The sequence below is a fragment of the Triticum urartu genome, chromosome 7 (assembly GCF_003073215.2).
Source record: "Triticum urartu cultivar G1812 chromosome 7, Tu2.1, whole genome shotgun sequence".
Classification (NCBI taxonomy): domain Eukaryota; kingdom Viridiplantae; phylum Streptophyta; class Magnoliopsida; order Poales; family Poaceae; genus Triticum; species Triticum urartu.
In genome coordinates, this window is record NC_053028.1 from 690,859,506 (window position 1) to 690,877,787 (window position 18,282).

General features: G+C 42.3%; 2 protein-coding genes across 2 annotated transcripts; both read right to left on the reverse strand.

The window, feature by feature from the left end:
• Positions 1-11,521: 11,521 nt before the first annotated feature.
• On the reverse strand, positions 11,522-14,612 carry LOC125522140 (UPF0047 protein YjbQ-like). Its single transcript, XM_048687218.1, has 7 exons — positions 14,268-14,612; positions 14,096-14,156; positions 13,370-13,464; positions 13,250-13,283; positions 12,919-12,973; positions 12,787-12,829; positions 11,522-11,912 (listed from the first exon to the last, which is right to left on the reverse strand). The coding sequence occupies exons 1-7, from the start codon at positions 14,502-14,504 to the stop codon at positions 11,841-11,843; spliced, it is 597 nt and encodes a 198-aa protein (XP_048543175.1). The 5' UTR covers positions 14,505-14,612; the 3' UTR covers positions 11,522-11,840.
• Positions 14,613-16,260: 1,648 nt separating this feature from the next.
• LOC125521076 (probable glutathione S-transferase GSTF1) lies at positions 16,261-17,614 on the reverse strand. Its single transcript, XM_048686132.1, has 3 exons — positions 17,401-17,614; positions 17,004-17,052; positions 16,261-16,834 (listed from the first exon to the last, which is right to left on the reverse strand). Exons 1-3 carry the CDS (start codon positions 17,557-17,559, stop codon positions 16,389-16,391), a joined length of 654 nt encoding a protein of 217 aa, XP_048542089.1. The 5' UTR covers positions 17,560-17,614; the 3' UTR covers positions 16,261-16,388.
• Between the last annotated feature and the right edge of the window lie 668 nt (positions 17,615-18,282).

Consider the following 18,282-nt stretch of genomic DNA (forward strand, 5'->3'; position numbering starts at 1 on the left):
AAATTGGCTGTTCTCAGGCTGTCCTCTCTCAAACGAATAATTTCAAGGCAACATTTCAAGAATTAGATGGTTCCGGAGGGGGGTGCCAATCCAAGCTGTTGCAAATGCCCATAGAGCAAAAGAAAATCATCCCTTTGATCAAAGTCCAGGGGAAGCTCCTCACTGACGAGGAGGCTAAAGAGGAGGCTTTCTCGGTGCATTTGAAAGCTTGCTGGGATACCATGGCTGCTCTCCTGAAATTATTAGTCATTGATGGTCGCGGATTTGCGTTACTTAACAAGGCTCTTGTCTGCCTAATTCCCAAAAAAACTGACACAGAGGACACTACTCACTATTGCCCCATCAGCTTAGTGCATAGTTTTCAGAAAAAAATTGCGAAAATGTAGAGTACATGATTTAGTCATATGGAAAATACCCGGAGAACACATTAGTCATTGCCTTCTGCAGATTGCTCTCATAGTCGTCATCCTTAACCGGCTGGAGGATTCACAGTCCTCAAGTGTAATAAGTCTTCAGATCACACAGACAAGAAGACTTCAGTGATGCCTAACACTCTTTGGCTTTGGATGTTTAGGGCTTTGTCCTCGCAAGGAATTCTCTCTCAAAGGCTTCGAGGTGGGTTGCTCTCAAACGACACAAGCCGTATATTAACTCTGAGCAGCCAACCGTTTATGGTTGTAGGGGGTGGGCTATTTATAGCCACTAGGAAACCCAACCTGATTTGTCCTAAATGACCCTGGGTCATTGAGGAACTGACACGTGTCCCAACGGTCAGATTTCAAACACACACGACAACTTTACTTGGGCTACAAGCAAAGCTGACTTATCCAGCTCTGGATAAGATTTGCTCTCATTGTCTTCGCTCGAAGACATAGGATTTTGGTTAAGCATCACTTTAGTCATTCTGACTGGTTCTCTTGGACCCCACTTAACAGTACGGTGGTTCCTATGACTCAACAAAGAAGAAAAAGAACGACGAAACAACTAAGTCTTCGCGCTCCATAGTCTTCACGCGATGTCTTTTCTTGTTATAGTCTTCAATGTGAATGTCTTCACGTACCACCTTTGACTTCAATGTCTTCATACATTTTTAGGGGTCATCTCTGGTAGGAAAACCGAATCAATGAGGGACTTCTACCTATGTTATCCTGCAATTCTCACAAACACATTAGTCCCTCAACCAGGTTTGTCGTCAATACTCTAAAACCAACTAGGGGTGGCACTAGATGCACTTACAGAGCACAATAGATCAGGAGTTCCGCCGCCAGAAGCCTCCGTAGCCACCGAAAACCAATCTAGACCCGTTCCGGCACCCTGCCGGAGGGGGAATCCCTCTCCGGTGGCCATCTTCATCATTCCGGCACTCTCCATGACGAGGAGGGAGTAGTTCTCCCTCGGGGATGAGGGTATGTACCAGTAGCTATGTGTTTGATCTCTCTCTCTCATGTTCTTGAGGTGATACGATCTTGATGTATCGCGAGCTTTCCTATTATAGTTGGATCCTATGATGTTTCTCCCCCTCTACTCTCTTGTAATGGATTGAGTTTTTCCTTTTAAGTTATCTTATAGGATTGAGTCTTTAATGATTTGAGAACACTTGATGTATGTCTTGCCGTGCATATCTGTGGTGACAATGGGATATCACGTGACTCACTTGATGTATGTTTTGGTGATCAACTTGCGGGTTCCGCCCATGAACCTATGCATAGGGGTTGGCACATGTTTTTGTCTTGACTCTCCGGTAAAAACTTTGGGGCACTCTTTGAGGTTCTATGTGTTGGTTGAATAGATGAATCTGAGATTGTGTGATGCATATCGTATAATCATACCCACGGATACTTGAGGTGACATTGGAGTATCTTTGTGACATTAGGTTTTTGGTTGATTTGTGTCTTAAGGTGTTATTCTAGTACGAACTCTAGTGTTGTTTGTGACACCTATAGGAATAGCCCAACAGATTGATTGGAAAGAATAACTTTGAGGTGGTTTCGTACCCTACCATAATCTCTTCGTTTATTCTCTGCTATTAGTGATTTTGGAGTGACTCTTTGTTGCATGTTGAGGGATAGTTATGTGATCCAATTATGTTATTATTGTTGAGAGGACTTGCACTAGTGAAAGTATGAACCCTATGCCTTGTTTCCTAGCATTGCAATACCGTTTATGCTCATTTTTATCATTAGTTACCTTACTGTTTTTATAATTTCACATTACAAAAACCTTTATCTACTATCCATATTGCACTTGTATCACCATCTCTTCGCCGAACTAGTGCACCTATACAATTTACCATTGTATTGTGTGTGTTGGGGACACAAGAGACTCTTTGTTATTTGGTTGCAGGGTTGCTTGAGAGAGACCATCTTCATCCTACGCCTCCCACGAATTGATAAATCTTAGGTCATTCACTTGAGGGAAATTTGCTACTGTCCTACAAACCTCTGCACTTGGAGGCCCAACAACGTCCACAAGAAGAATGTTGTGCAGTAGACATCAGAGTCCTATATGGAAGAACTTGCAAGCCAGAGTAATTGTTCTTTTAAAGAAAGCAATATGTAATATAAAAGTATACTAGATGGATTTCACCTGATACGTCAAGTCAGTAATTATCCACCATGGAGTTGATGATCACCTTTGGTGAAGCTGGAATCAATCACGGCCGAGTCGGCCACGGGAGCAGGCAGATGAGCCGGCCGCGGCGTTGTAAGCCGGTGCGGATGGGGAGAGTCGTCAGCGGCGTTGTAAGCCGGTGCGGGCGAGAGAGTCGGCCGCGACATTGGAAATGACACGGACATGGGTAAATCGGCCGTAGGTACGGACGACGACTCGATTGCATATGTTGATGTAGACGTAGAAGTCAGCCGCAATGTTTGAAGACGGCGCGGTCGCGAGAGACGGCCGCGGCGTCGTAAGCCGGTGCGGTCGCGAGAGACGGCCGCAACGTTTTAAACCGGTGTGAGCCTCATGTCCATGGCATGACGTCACCTTTGTAGTGGATTTTGTCCTGCGTAAAATATATTAAAAAACAGAGTAATTGTTCTCGAAAATATTAATATGTGCTAAAAAATACTGAGAACAGATAGCACCTGATTTATTTTCCGGATGAGCGCGGATACTAATATTGGATAAGGTTGGATGTATTCTGGTGCAGCCTTTTAGTATGTAAACAGGACCAACAGACAGCCTCCGTATCAGCATGCTGATGATTTCCTGTTCTGATGTGACTAGACCACTTGAAGAAGCTTTACGTGAGATGAATTCTTTTGTCATCATCGACCTAGAAGCTTCACGTGATATTAAAAAACTGTTTGATCTTTCTTCATGCATCCGACCGCTAGCTGAAGTCTTCGGTCTTCTCGCGTGAGGCCTAAATAACATAGCATTAGATGTTGGCTTCGATCTTCTTATGGAAATAAATCACAGGCGAAGGAGCAGTAACAGCCAGGCGGTCAGGCACCCGCATGACACTGCGTACACCCACAGCCACTGCAGGAAAAAAGGACAGGCCAGCTTGGAAAAAACCCGTGACGAGGCGGAGCAATGCGAGAGGCGGGCGGCGGCTCACAGCGGACGGCGGCTCGGAGTGACTCGGAGTGCGGTGGCGACTTGCAAAGACAGAGACCGCCGGAGGCAGCCTAGCAGTCGAGGCGCGGTTGGCGAGGCTCCGGTTCGGGTGAGGCGGCTTGGAACGAGGTCAAAGCAGAGTGGTGACATTAGCAACCGGGGATTGGGCGGCTCGAACGCGGCTAGTGCGGCGGCAGAGCCGGATCATGGCCAGATCGAGGCCAGCTTGGAGTAGAGGGCCATGGCGGCTGGGACGCAGGGGGCGACGTCGACTTTCCATGCAGACGAGGCAGCGGTTTTGTACAGGCAGATCCGGCCGGGCGGCTCGCGACTGTGGTGGCGATTCAAGGTGGCTTTGTGAGCTCGTGGTACGGCAATAGCAGGTGACCCGCCGGTCAGGTCACGGCCGTATCCGTTCCTGAGTCGTCGTCGTCGTCTCCACGTATCCATCAAATCTCTGTGAGCATGTATGTACTAATATTCTGGTCGGCCTTGAGTAGATCTCACGATGTGGCGTCGCCGGCGGCGCACAGAACATTAAATTTAATTATTTTCATCTCAATCGGATAAACTTGCACTTGATGCAGATCCTTCCAAACCGACTTATCTTCATCCAGTAAATTGCAAACTTCTTGATCCCTAAAAAAAATCCCTCTAAAAACTCAACACCACCGTGCGCAGGCCGCATGATGAGCGCCAACTGTCGTGGAATTATCACAGTAGATGTCCTAGTGTGAGGATTTAGTCGTGAGCCCAACGCATCTTTGTAGTAGCTTGAGAGGGGTTGAGCGAAATCGAGAGACGCAACACAAGACAAGGATTTAGACAGCTTCGGGCCCCGGGAAACATCGTCCGGAAATAGCCCTATATGTTGTTTGTGGCTAGATCTCATTATGCTCATGAAAGAGTGGCCGCATAAGCCGGCTCCCCTTTGTGTCTAGCCCTAGAGATTGTTTCTTGTTGCTTGTCCCCCTTTAGGGAGTCTTGCCCCTCCTTATATAAGTTGAAGGGGCGGGTTACATGACTAGTCCTGGTAGGATTAGGATTACTCTATTATAAGTGGAGTCCTAGTCTTACTTCCTTTGTAGGAGAATATTCCTTATGTCTTTCCTCGTAAGCCGGCCCACGAACCGGCATACTGGGCCTTGGGCCTTGTCGTCCGTCTGAAGCACCCGCCGGGTCATCAATGAGTCTTCAGACTCGTGAGTCGTCACACCAATGAGCCGTCAGACACATGAGTCCCCAATCCTCTGACGCTTAACAATGAAACATCAAGTTCGGTCGGGTCATATATCTGGCCAGGTTACACCGCGGGATATACCCCCAACAGTTTGGAAATGTCACGAGCAGAGGCAGGGGAAGCCCTCGCAATGCTGGCAATTGATTGCACTGACAACTATTTTGCTATGCTGGACAAAGGGAATAACGAGTATGTCACATGCCAAATTCAGTGCGGTCACTATCTATACCCAACGGCAAGTCTATTTCAAAGTCTCTGCAAAAATTCTAGCCAATTAGTGTTGAGCTATCAAGGTTCAAACGATTGCCTGTCGTCTAGCTTGACAATGGTGAGTGATTTTTGTGTACATGTCTTGCCTCTTAGTTTTGTTAAGTTTTTTCATTTTGGCATGTCATTCCGAATTTCTTATGATCATCATTTCTTACAAATAACGAGTTCCAATTTAATAGCCAGTAAGCCTCTGGATGGTTAGACGAGAGTGATGGGCCGCTAGTTAAGCAAACTGTTCTTACCATTTTTGCAATTTAATTTTCTCGTCTTACCATTTTCCCAAAACTGGCCGTCCCGATTAGGTTTTTTCTGTTTTTTTTCTTATTCTTTTTATTTTCTATTTGTTTTTCCTTTTGTCCCTTCGGAGATTATCTTTACTTTTCCATTTTCTTCATAAGTTCAAATTTCTAAAAAAATGTTCAGAATTTTAATTTTGTTAATTTTTTGGAAGATGTTCAGAATTCCAAATTGTGTTCTCATTAAAAAAAAATTGAACATTAAAGTTTTGTTCTCATTCCAAAAGCAATTCAGAATTCAAAAAATGTTCCACTTTTCAAAAAATATTTTTGATTTTCAAAAAATGCATTTTAAAAAATATTCCAGATTCGAAATAAATTCATGTTTTAGTGAAATATTCATAAATTCAAAATAGTGTTCGCATTTCAACAAAAACACATTTTCTAAAATTGTTCTGGTTCAAAACATGTTCCCGTTTTCAATAATTGTTCAAAAATTCAAAAACAATCGTGATTTTATAAAAGGTTCATGTTTTCAAAAAAAATGTTGTTTTAAATTTTGTTCTTGTTTTACCAAAAAATGTACAGAATTTTTAAAAACTATTTCATAATTTAAAAAATTGTTCACGTTTGCAAGAATATTTGGCAATTCATAATCATAATAATTATTTGACAAGTTCAAAAAACTGATTCGAATCTGACATTGTACTATGTTCTTAATTATTCGCGCGAGTTGCTAGGGACACTCGAACATGAAAAAGCAAAAGTAATTGCTTTGTCGCCCAGGTTGTAGTAGGCATCAGCCGCACTCCCTTACCGGGCCTGCCCTGCATCCAACCCATCAATCCTCACCATCACCTCAAAAAAAAAAAAACAATCCTCACCAAGGGAGGCAAAAATAGTTTGTGGCTGTGTAAGGAATCAACTTTGCCACGTCTCATCCATTTCCTCACGAGGATGCCAACTGATCTTGATCGGCTTTATTACATAAAAACGGCTTGTTCTCCTATTAAATATACGTAAAGATTTTGTTTCGTTAGTTTTGCATGTAGTTTTCGGAAAAAAAATCATTTGTCCCCCGGCTGGGCCGAACTTGGCCTACCACATATTTCTTTTTCTGTCGGACGGACGGGAAGCAAAAATATATCCCTAGGTTTCTTGGAAATAAGGCTGTTGTTTGGAAATAAGGAAGTTATCTCGAGAATCATGAGCAGAATGAGGGACTCCATAAATTTTTGCTGGTGGTAGCTTGCACGTACCAATAAAAGAGAATGTGGTGGTTGGCTATAATTGAAAGAAATTGTTAACACATGCCAATAAAAGAAAATATGTTGGTTTGGCTCTAACTAAGAAAAACTATGGGCACGTGAGCTCTAAAATAAAGAACATAAATCAGATGAAGAAGGGACATTCATGTCTGGTTACGCGCTGATTATGCTAATGAAATAGGATTTATCCACTGCAAATTGTAATCCGCCCGATTACGCCGTCGTAGGAGGGAGTGGTCGAAACAATCATGCCCCGAAGGTTGTCGCGCAGCCACCAAATGCGGAGGCAGCTACAACCCAAAGACGGAGGTAGGCCCGGAGGAAAAAAGGGCACGAGTTGGGTAGTCGCTGCCACATTGACCAATCCCACCACTCTCAAAATCTCACGGGCCAAACATGACCCTTGAGAAGACCGCAGCTCTTCGCTATGTCGCCTACCACTATGGAGGCTATTTTTGGTGGACACATAAATTATCTCTCTTGTTGCTTCTCATAAAAATATATGTCCCATTGCAACGCACGGACATATGTGCTAATACCTATACTAATAAAGGGAGGTGCACTTTTTTATTGTTTTGACCCGTTCACGGATATTATTTATATTCTTAAAAAACTTATCCGAGGAGATACTATTTTTTTCTGCTACAAAAGCAAAAAAGATTTCGAGGGAGGCATCTAGGCTGAGTTGGGCCTCTTGTGCACATTGCCGAGGCACAAAAAATTATGTGAAAGAAAAAGGACGGAAATCCTATTTGACACTCTCTGCATCAAATGATCCACCAATCGCACAGACGCGTGATCAACTGGGCCGGCCCAGCTCCGTTGTACCTATACTGGGCAGTTCGGTTCCCAGCCAGTTTTAAGAACCTTCTAGAAAGTCCATAAACATGTTTTTTAATTTACTTATTTTCCTGTTTCAGTTTTTACTTTTTCCTTTTTTGTCTATATGTTTCTATTTTACTTTATTTTATATTTTATGTTTTATGTTATATGTTTCTATTTTATATGTTTCTATTTTATTTTATATTTTTTGTTTTATATGTTTCTATTCTATTTTATTTTATTTTATGCTTGTCAATCGCAAATATTATTTTAAATCCAATAAAATTCCTGTTTTTTAAAACTATTTACACTTTCCAAAAGTTGTTCGTGTTTTCAGTTTCTTTTCATAATATCAAAAATCATATATTTGCATACCTTATTCACAAATTCAAAATCTTTCACATTTAGAGAATGTTATCGAGAATTTAAAAAATGTTCCTGTTAAAAAACATATATTTTAAAATATTTCGGCTTTTAAAAATTGTTTACCAAATTTAAAAATATTCTCGTTTTCCTGGAATTCGTTTGTTTTTAAAAAGAAATCATATAATCGAAAATGTTTCTATTGTGAAATTTTGTTCACATATTCAATAATTTCTCATGATTTTAATGAAAAATCATAGTTTGGAAAAACTTTCGCCTTTTCAATATGGTTCACAATTTCTAAAATTATTCCCATTTTTAAAAAATTGTTCACAAATTCAAAAAATGTTCCAATTTCTAAAAAAATCGAAAATGATAAATTTCTTCCATAAAATATTAACTTCTCCCAAAAAAGTCCTGTTTGAATTTTCAAAAAATGTATGATTGAATACTTCTGATAGTTATTAAAACCCTGCGCTACATATTAATCTGCAAATCTGTTTAGCTCTGCTGGTTAGCCCACTTGTTTTATGTGTGCCTGTGGGCGAATCCAAGAGAGCACATGATTTTTTTGAAATTTTGAACTGTGTGTTGTCGCTGTTGGGCCAGCCCAATTCGCTGCCTCTGTGTGCATCGTGCGGCTACTTTGTGTGCAAAATTGCACTTGATCCTCCGATTAAATAATAGCACCTCGCCCTTTTCCAACCCCTAAAAAAACTCGCCCTTTTCTGGCCAACCCCACCAATTTATATACGTCTTCTGTTACTTGGGTACCGTACTTGGAACACAATGAACACAGGCTAACGAAGGAAAAGAATGTGTCAAATAAGGACACATAATTGTGGGCGTGCCCGCGGGTGTTTGAGGGGTCGGATTTGCCAAGTCCGACCGTAGATGCTCTTAGATAGATATAGAGCGATCCATAGCCGGTGGTTTGCACTTTAACACCCCGATCCACCAAATGCATAGCTTTTCCCTTTGTGTTGGTGTCCATCTGTCATTGGCGCCAAGTAGACGAATGGGACTACAAATTAATAGGGCCCGAGGTGAGCACACACCACAACCAACTACACAAGCAAAAATATATCCATACACTAAACTAAAGAGTTCGACCGACTAGCCAATCATGTCATGCACAAAGATGTGCATTGCTACCATCATGGCACCGGCGATGTTGTTGGCGCTTCAAGGAATTGTTGACATCGGCCAAGTGGCGGAGCTAGCGGTTACGCACAGTGGATTGTTGCCCAACCAGAATGTTGAGATTTTTTACTATGTACTAATTAGCAATTTGGCGCAAAAGGATTGTTCAAGGCCTACCGGCTCAGTCGAGTAGGTCTCTTCCTCCCAGTCTGTGTCGCGTGAGAATCAGAAAAGAGAGTGAGCGGCCCACGCGCGGTTGTGCCACTGTGCTGCCACGCCGCCTCTCCCCTCCAGCGACTAGTTCTGGCCCTCCCACACCATCGGTACAAAGCTAGAATAACTTATTCACTTATATGCTTGAGGTTTCTTTTGAGCCAAGGATTGACATTTCGTGGACATGACGAGAGTGAACAATCTAGAAATAGGGGAAACTTTCTTGAACTTCTAAAATGGCTTTGAGAAAATGATGAAGAAGTTAATAATGTTGTTTTGAACAATTCTCCTAAAAATTGCATCTTGACTAATCCAACAATACAAAATTATTGAATGTTGTGCGATGCAAACTACAAAACAAATTATTGAAGATCTTGGTAATGACCACTGCAATCCTAGCTGATGAGTCTAGTGACGTATCTCACAGAGAGCAACTTGCTTTTTGCATATGTTATGTTGATAAAGTTGGAAAGAGATGTGAGAGGTTCCTTGGAGTTGTTCATGTTGCCAACACAACTTTATTGTCACTTATGGCTGCAATTGAATCTTTGATAATCGTTCATCATTTGACTCTTACTCAAATTCGTGGACAAGGATATGACGGGGCTAGCAAAGATGTATAGGGAGATTAAAGGGTTGAAAACATTGATCATGAAAGATTAGGCCCCAACTTATTACATTTAATGTTTTGCACATGAACTTTGGTTGGTTCTTGTCATTATGGCAAACAGAAATGAACCGCGTGGGTATTTTTTTAATCATGTTTCTTACTTTCTCCATATTATTGGAGTTTCTTGTTAGCAACATGACATGCTTCGAGATGTTAGAGCTCAAAAGTTTTGGGAAGCACTTGAAATGGGTGAAATTGAAAGTTGAAGTTCATTAAATCAAGATATGGGATCAGCTAGACTCAGTGATACTCGATGGGGTTCTCATATTAGGACCATTTTGTGCTTTATTAGCATGTATACCACAATCCTTGAAGTACTCGATACTATTGAGAAAGATCTTTCACAAAAAAGTCAGTGGGCAATAATACATGGATGGCTTTTGCCTTGGAGTCATTTGACTTTGTTTTCATTCTTCACTTGATGCTTGTTATTCTTGGCTACACAATTGAGTTGTCTCAATCACATCAAAAGTGAGATCAAGATATTATTAATGCAATATGACTTGTTAGGTTAGCAAAGAGTAGAATGCGACACATGCGGTCTCATGGATGGGAAGAATTTCTTGCAAAGGTGACATTGCTTTGCAATAAACATGGCATTCAAGTTCCTCCATCAGAGGATATGTGCCTCATGGAAGATCATGTTGATATATTATGAAGTACAAACAAATGATGATAGTTATAGAAGAGAAGTATGTATTGGTATCATTGATCAAATCATTCAAAAGCTTCACAGTAGGTTTGATTAAGGTAATATGGAGTTGCATATTTGCATGTGTGCTTTGAATCCCATCAATTCATTTACTTAAGATGCACTCAAGGTAATGAAACTTATTCAATTCTACCCCAAGGACATATTAAGCATCGATTTGGTAAAGCTTGAATTCCAACTTGCTACTTTTATTGATGATATGAGACAAGATTATAGGTTCAAATCCATGTGTAGTATTGGCGATCTCTCTATTATGCTTGATTGAAGAAAAAAAACATGTTCTATATAATTTGGTCCACTTGCTTATGAAATTGGTATTGATCTTACCGGTGGTCACCACAAGTGTTAAAAGAGTCTTTTCGGCAATGAATTTAGTGAAAAACAAGTTGAGAAATAGTATGGGTGATGATTTTGTGAGCTATTGCTTACTGGCACTCATTGAGTGATATGTGTTGAGGATGACGTAGTTGAAGCTTTCATGGCAAAGGAACATTGTAGAGTTACTTAGAGTTGCATTTTCTATGTTGTAAATTTGAAATATTTTGTGAACTATAATGTTGTGTGATTTGATTCAGCTATTTGTGTTTTTCCCCAAATATTGTATGACACTTGGACTAGGTAGAATTTTTTTTATGTGTGCACACCCTCGGCTTATTTCCGGGCTCCACCACCAATTTCGATTCTTATATATCCGTAGTTGGGAAGAACAACGGCCGCCTCTTCCCCATCACCTAGTGGGACGGTTGTGAAGATGACTATTCAACCAAATGCATTTTTTTGGGCATGCACACACTCGCAACTTTGCGAGCCTCCTGGCACGTACATTCTGGCACGTACATTCTTCTACAAACGATTATATATAAAAGTAGAGGTATAAATGATGCAACCACTTCCTCATCTGAAAACATATTTAAATGGAGAAAAATATTCTTCATCATCTGATGTCATATGCAGTCTCTAGGTAGAGCACTCGTACATTCTCCTACAAACATTTGTTCATGATAACAACTACATAATATGTAGCCATAATTGGTGTTTTTATTATTATATGATGGCATGGCGTCTTTATAAGTGTTGTTTGAGATAACAAAAGAGAGACATTTCTACGAAGGTGAAGATAGCGAGCTAGCACATATCTTGATGCAAATTAGACGGCCCACATAGGCAGGGCTTGCATGGGAGCTCAGAAAATCTACTATTTATTCCCCTTGTACAAAACTACGCAAACAATTACAAATAAGATATGTCGGGGCAGCTCATATAACAGTTGGAGCAAAGTTCCAATTTCAGTGCACATCAGAATCACAACACTGTATTTGCAGCTCCTAGCATTGGCCATTCATATCCCACTGAGAGTAATCACAATTGTGCGAGGAGTAGCATAATCACGATGTTCACAGAGCCATATACCCTGGAAATAAAAAATAGAATGATCAAGATTAGGTATCAAATATAATGCCGAGGTTGGGCCCCGAGTACTAGCAGGTGTTACCCAAACTTTCCACATGAGAGGCGGGTGTTGGAAATAGAATTAGATCAGATAACTGATTTGGTAAAATAAAATCATGGCAAATGTCACTCGGATATGGACATAGGTGTCATAGTACGACTTGGGTTCAGGTGTTCGACTCGATGATAAAATTAAGAACGCAGACGCCTGAATAACATTTGGTTGCTGCTAATATTGATAGTATGTCTTGGCTCGTTGACACCCAAAAGAAAACATACTGCACATACTTAAGAGTGAACTGCAAACTTATATATGGCATAGATGGGACATTGGGTCTTATGCACTAAACAGACCCAGGTGTTAGTAACAAAATTGGATTCAGGTCATGATTTGGCAAAAAAAAACATGGCAAATGTTACTCGGATATGAACATAGGAGACGTAGTACGACTCGGGTTCAAGTGTTCGACTCAGACGATAAAATTTAGAACACAGATGCCTGAATAACATCTGGTTGCTGCTAATACTGACATTATGTCTTGGGTGGTTGACACCCAAATGAAACATGCTGCACAGACTTAAGAGTCAAGTTTAAACTCATATATGGAATAGATGGATACTGTTCTTATGCACTGAATAGACCACTTCCTATAGTTCTGTTACAAATATATCATTTATCGAAAAACCAAGTATTCTACTGTATGTTCAGTCGAGCCTATAAAGAAAATCTAACCTTAAATACTGAGAGTAGATGCATCTAAGATGATTATACTACAGTATCAGTAACCGTGTACCAAAAGAGGGCCCATTTTTGTGAGTAAAATGTCTTTACGCACCTGCCAAGTTCCCATGTTGAGACGCCCGTCAGTGATAGGAATTCTGAAGACAAAGGAAAAATGTCACTAATTTGTTTTGGACGAAGTCACTCATATTTTGTAAAAGAGAAACATTAGGGAGGGAGGGCATACGTCAAGGCACAGCCAAACATTGATGATTTGATATGTGCTGGCATGTCATCAGATCCTGCAATCAGAATCTGAGTATTAGTGGGTGATTTAATCATGTAAATTTTGGTTTCTGCTTATCAAGTCAAGAAACAGCTCAGGCAGTCTTGTAATTCATTTGCAAGATCTGAATAATTTTGAAAATACAGAATGGAGAGTAAAGACTAGACTTCAGTCTTAGAGAACTAATGGAGCATTGCTGAAGGTGCAGCAGTATACATGACGATATAATTTAAATAAGAACACTGTAACAAGGAAGATCAACGGCCAGCCATATCAGGGTTCAGAACCTAACCTTCAATGGTGTGCCTCCATGGAGCAGATGGACCCTAATTACAATCAGACAGAGATCAGGAGACCAATCTAATGAGATATCGTTGAACAGAAAAAGAAAGGGAAATATCACATCGTTCACCTCTGGGACAATTCGACTAAGGAATGTTTCAGTGTCAGTTTGGACATCGGGGTCGTAGTTCTCATTAAGAGTGAGTGAAGCGCTCGTGTGGTGCACTGCAGAGCATATATAAACCTTTCACTATTCTGAAAAACAATGGAAACTGCATTCTGAATTTCTGATAACATACCATCATCAGATACTCACTTCACTCAAAACTAAACCAGTGACACCATAAGTTCTGCGGATACATTCTAACATCAGGAATTTCAAGTTCTGCTGTCAATTAACTGTACATTTTGTGCACTCAATTTTTTTTTTCATTCCTGCAGTTCAGAAACCACTTGAAACCTTCAGTATCTAGCTGCTAATTTGACCTACGCACAGACAAGAACCCTTACAGCGGAGCAAATTGCTTTATACAGTCGCAAATTGGTCCAAGTGTCACTACTCCCTAACATGTGGTCTGAGGTCCACTTGTAAACCCAAATGTGATGATTTCCCAATTCTAATTGGAGCAATTCTTATAGTTCCAAGATAATTTACTCATTGTTAAAAGCTTTGAAATCTGGTTTCAGAACAGAGCTTCCAATGCAAAACAACATTTACCCAGCCGGACGGCTCTGACACTGAGTGAGCAGCGCCATAAAACTTACTGATAATTTTAAGAAACGACACAGGATTGTGCCTCCCTGATTGTCTACAACAACAACAACAACAAAAAGAACATAAAACTGCATCACGTACAGAAGAGATGCGCCAGGCCGCACTTGAACTCGGAGAGGTCGCTCCTGATCGCGTGCATGATCTGCAAAACAGCCAAGAAGCAATCCACCGTCACCAATTTACTACCCATACCAAAGACACAGAGGCATGGCAGTGGCAAAGCTGTAGGAACGAGAGGGGAGGGCGGGCGCACCTTGTGAGTGATGATGTGGCAGCCGCGGCGCTGCGGCGGGATGACGACCGTCCTCTGGGCCCAGCGGGGGGCGGCCACGGGCGCCGCGGAGGGGGAGGCGGAGGCGGCGGCGAGCTCGCACCGAACGGCGGCCCGCGCGGCGCGGCGCGGCCGGGCGGAGGAGCCGGCGCCGGTGGGCAGGCAGAGGGGGAGGAGGACGGGCGGCGCCAGCGCCGGGGCGGTCGCTGCCGCGTGCATGGTCGGACCTGGCGGCGGCGGCCAGGGAATCGGGAGGCGGGGAGTGGCGCGAGAGAGCGTGTGGCGGCCTGCAGCGCAGCGGTTGATTTTCTTTTCTTGTCTTGTCCCTTGGTTTGTGTGGGTCTGAATTTTATGTCTCGAATTTTATTGCTGGGTGAATTTGTTCCTATTTCTTTCATGAAAAGCATCCACTGTAAAATCTATTTTGCCCACTCAAAAAAAAAATCTATTTTGCAATGTCCAGTGGAAAATGATACTTGCAGTGGTGGTGCGCGAAAAATGCGTCCGGTTTTTGTATCATGATGTATTTTCATCAATCGTCATCTCATTTCTTTTGCTGAGTAAATCAGCCAGCCTATTTGTAAATGTCAAAAGAATATTTTATTTTTCTTTTATTTTCTGTTATAATATCTCATATTATGAGACGGAGAGAGTATAATATGTGCTTATATCTAAAAACTTCTCCGAGAACCAAAGAATACCTTGAATATAAAAGCCACACGACAATTAAAAAAAAGGCGCAGTCAAAAGCATCACTTCAGATAGAGTGCAGTCCAATTCCCCATAGCAGCACAACTCGACCACCACCTCGCCGGGATAATTCACCAGTCTATTTCTAATCATGGACACATCGAAAATCATGCTCACAAACACAATTAAGGTTAAAATGGCTAGGATCAAGATATCTCTAACCAAACTCAAAAGATTTCCTTTCAAATTCCTCTGCAAACCTTAACTCCTCACATATGAGGAGTTAAAAATGTGTGAAGCTAACGAACTCTCGAGTTTAACTCCTCAAATCTAGATTGTGGACGAACACCTCATTCAAAACTCAAATTTGAAAGTATACTTTTAATAATTATATACTTTTAGTTATGAACTGTGATGATGTAGTGATGCCCGACGCTCGGCAGCGAGTCGCACCTCGGTGGTGCGGTCCTCTACCACCGCCAGCGGGTCAGTGAGGAGGGTGTCAACGTGCACGATAGTGAGCTGCACCTCGGTGGCTTGGTGCTCCTCCTCCCACGTTGGAGGGGCACCACGACATCGTGTTGTGCACCTTTGTGTTGGTATGGGATTGCTTCCCCTCACCTTCCTCCTCTTCCCTTCATCCTTCTTCTCCGGCGGTTTGACACCGGAGTGGGGCTCCTCCTCCTCCGACTCCTTCATTGCGTCGTCGGCACCTCTCACGACCACCAGTGGGTGGTGTTGGCATGAGTAGGCATAGCGGTGGGTGGGGAGCAGCCTCACCATGGCGAAAACAGGCGACGACAACGGCAGATCGAGCGGTGGCGGTGATTCGAGCGACATTGGTGCCAAATCAAGCGGCTGCACTTTTGGGCAACGGTGATTTTGGTCTGGATTGTGACAACTTTTGGGGGAAATGGGTGGCAATGAGGAAGACCTAGGGTTTGGGTGAGCAGCTGGTAAGAATTTATTGCGGCGGGATGTCAATCGGTCGCCGCGGCAGCGATTCTGTCGTTTTATGCAACAAGAAGAGCTAGCTTGGGATTTGAGGAGAAAGTGGCGCTCCTCTCTCAAATTTGATCCAAAAGGAACCTTTTGAGACTTAAATCCTCAAATTTCTGAGAAGTTATAGGTTTGAGGCTTCGCTTAGGTTTGATTAACTCCTCAAAATATGCCAATTTGGGGAGTTAAATGGAATTTGAGAGTTTGGTTAGAGATACTCTTAGAGAGCTTAATTAAATGACATTTCGTGGCATGTGATGAAATGGGCCATTATTAGTAAGTTGGGTTGTAAATAATTAAGATCATTCCATATAAATTGGGTTGACTCCTGGTTGAAACAAGACAAATCATCTCCACTCGCACAGCTGAGACAACTTCCATTCCACAAAGCACACGTACACCACATCACTCTTTTCACGGCGCATCCATAAGCTCCATGACCTTCTTCACGCTCGGCCGATCCATCATGCCATCAACCCACGCCTTCACACGCGGATACGCATCGAGCACCGACGAGCAGGGGCTGGCCAGCAGGTAGTGAGCCATGGGGCAATGGCTGAGGTCCGCCAGGCTGATGAAATCTCCGGCCAAGTATTTGAACCTGGACAGACGCTCCTCGTAGACTCCGAGGGTCACCTTCAGCTTCTCCAGGTTCTCCTTGACGACCCTCTCGTCGGCTGTCCCGCCCATGAACATGGGCACGACGAAGCACTGGAAGGTGATCGCCGACATGGCCCTGTCGAAGTTGTGGGACTCTGCTTCCAGCCACGCGTCCACCATCGTCGATTTGGAGAGGCTATTTTCTCGGAGTAGATCGGATGCGCCTTTGCGGAGTACGTACCTCGAAATCGCACGCGACTCTGGGATGACAACATATGTACAAAATATAAATCATCTGAATAATGTTTGTGCAGAGCAATTTGCTCAGTCTATAGCTAGCACAAAGACGTTGTTTCCTTCAGGCTTTTCCTTGTGTTTGTGTGTCGATACGAGATATAAATAAATCTGAATGAATATTTGTTCTCTCACCGAAAAGGATGAGATCGCCGTCCTGGAAAGCCGGGACCTGACCAAAGGGCTGCAAGGTAAATACAAATATGAGCAGTTGATTATGATCCACCGTTCTTGTTAGGGGTATAAATATAATCAGACGTCTTAATCATGGTTAGCTAGACTTTCTGAATCTGAACCTGTACGCGGCCTAGCAACCATCACCCAAGATCTCAGCAAGGCAAGGTGTTATTCTTACTTGCTACCTTGTTTGTTAATCTGAGGGTGCTCGTTGTCGAAAGAGAAATCTCAATCGGCTGCTAGAATAACTGAAGAAGAAGAAGAAGAAGAAGAAGAAGAAGAAGAAGAAGAAGAAGAAGAAGAAGAAGAAGAAGAAGAAGAAGAAGAAGAAGAAGAAGAGGTGAGCGGCACGTACAGTGCGGGCGAGATGCGCGGGGCCCTTGTGGTCGCCGGCGGGGAGGTGGACGTGCACCAGCTCGTACTCGGCGCCGACCTCCTCCAGGCACACCAGCACCCGTGCCACGCAGGTGGACCTCGCCGGCCCGAACACCTTCACCTTCACCTCCGTCCCCATGGATCTCCCCTCCCCTCCCCTCCCGTGATTGCACAAGTCAAAGGTGGCGGCTGGACAGACAGCTGCATTTCTATACAGCTGCTTCGCAGAAAGTTCAAGCAGTAGACCGGCGATCTGAGAAGTCCAACATATGGGTGGTGCGTTGAGCAGCAGACCGGGTCGTTTTTCTATAGTTTTTTTTAACTTGGTGAAATAAAAAAATGTTTTTGGTTTAAAAAATCATGAATTAGAAAATCAGTTCACGAACTAGAAAAAAATCAAGAATTGAAAAAAAACTTCATGAATTCAAAAATGTTCGCACATATGAGAAAAGTAAACATATATGAATTTTTTTCATGAATTTCAAAAAGTTCAAGAACTTGAATAAAAAGTTCACGCATTTGAAAAACATTCATGGATTTTTAAAAAGTCCCCACATTTCAAAAATGTTCACAATTCAAAAAAGGTTCACGAACTTGAATAAAAGTTCATGCATCTGAAAAACATCCATGGATTTGAGAAAACTTCACGGATTAAAAAAAATTCTGTGCATTTGAAAATCATTCACAATTCAAGAAAATTTCAAGAACTTAGATAAAAAGTCCGTGCATTTGAAAAATGTTCATGGATATTAAAAAGAACACATATTTGAAAAAAAAACTAGTGCACTTGAAATAAGTTCCTGAACTTATGTAGAATGTTCAGGAATTTTATAAAACATTCACGAATTCAAAACAAGTTCGC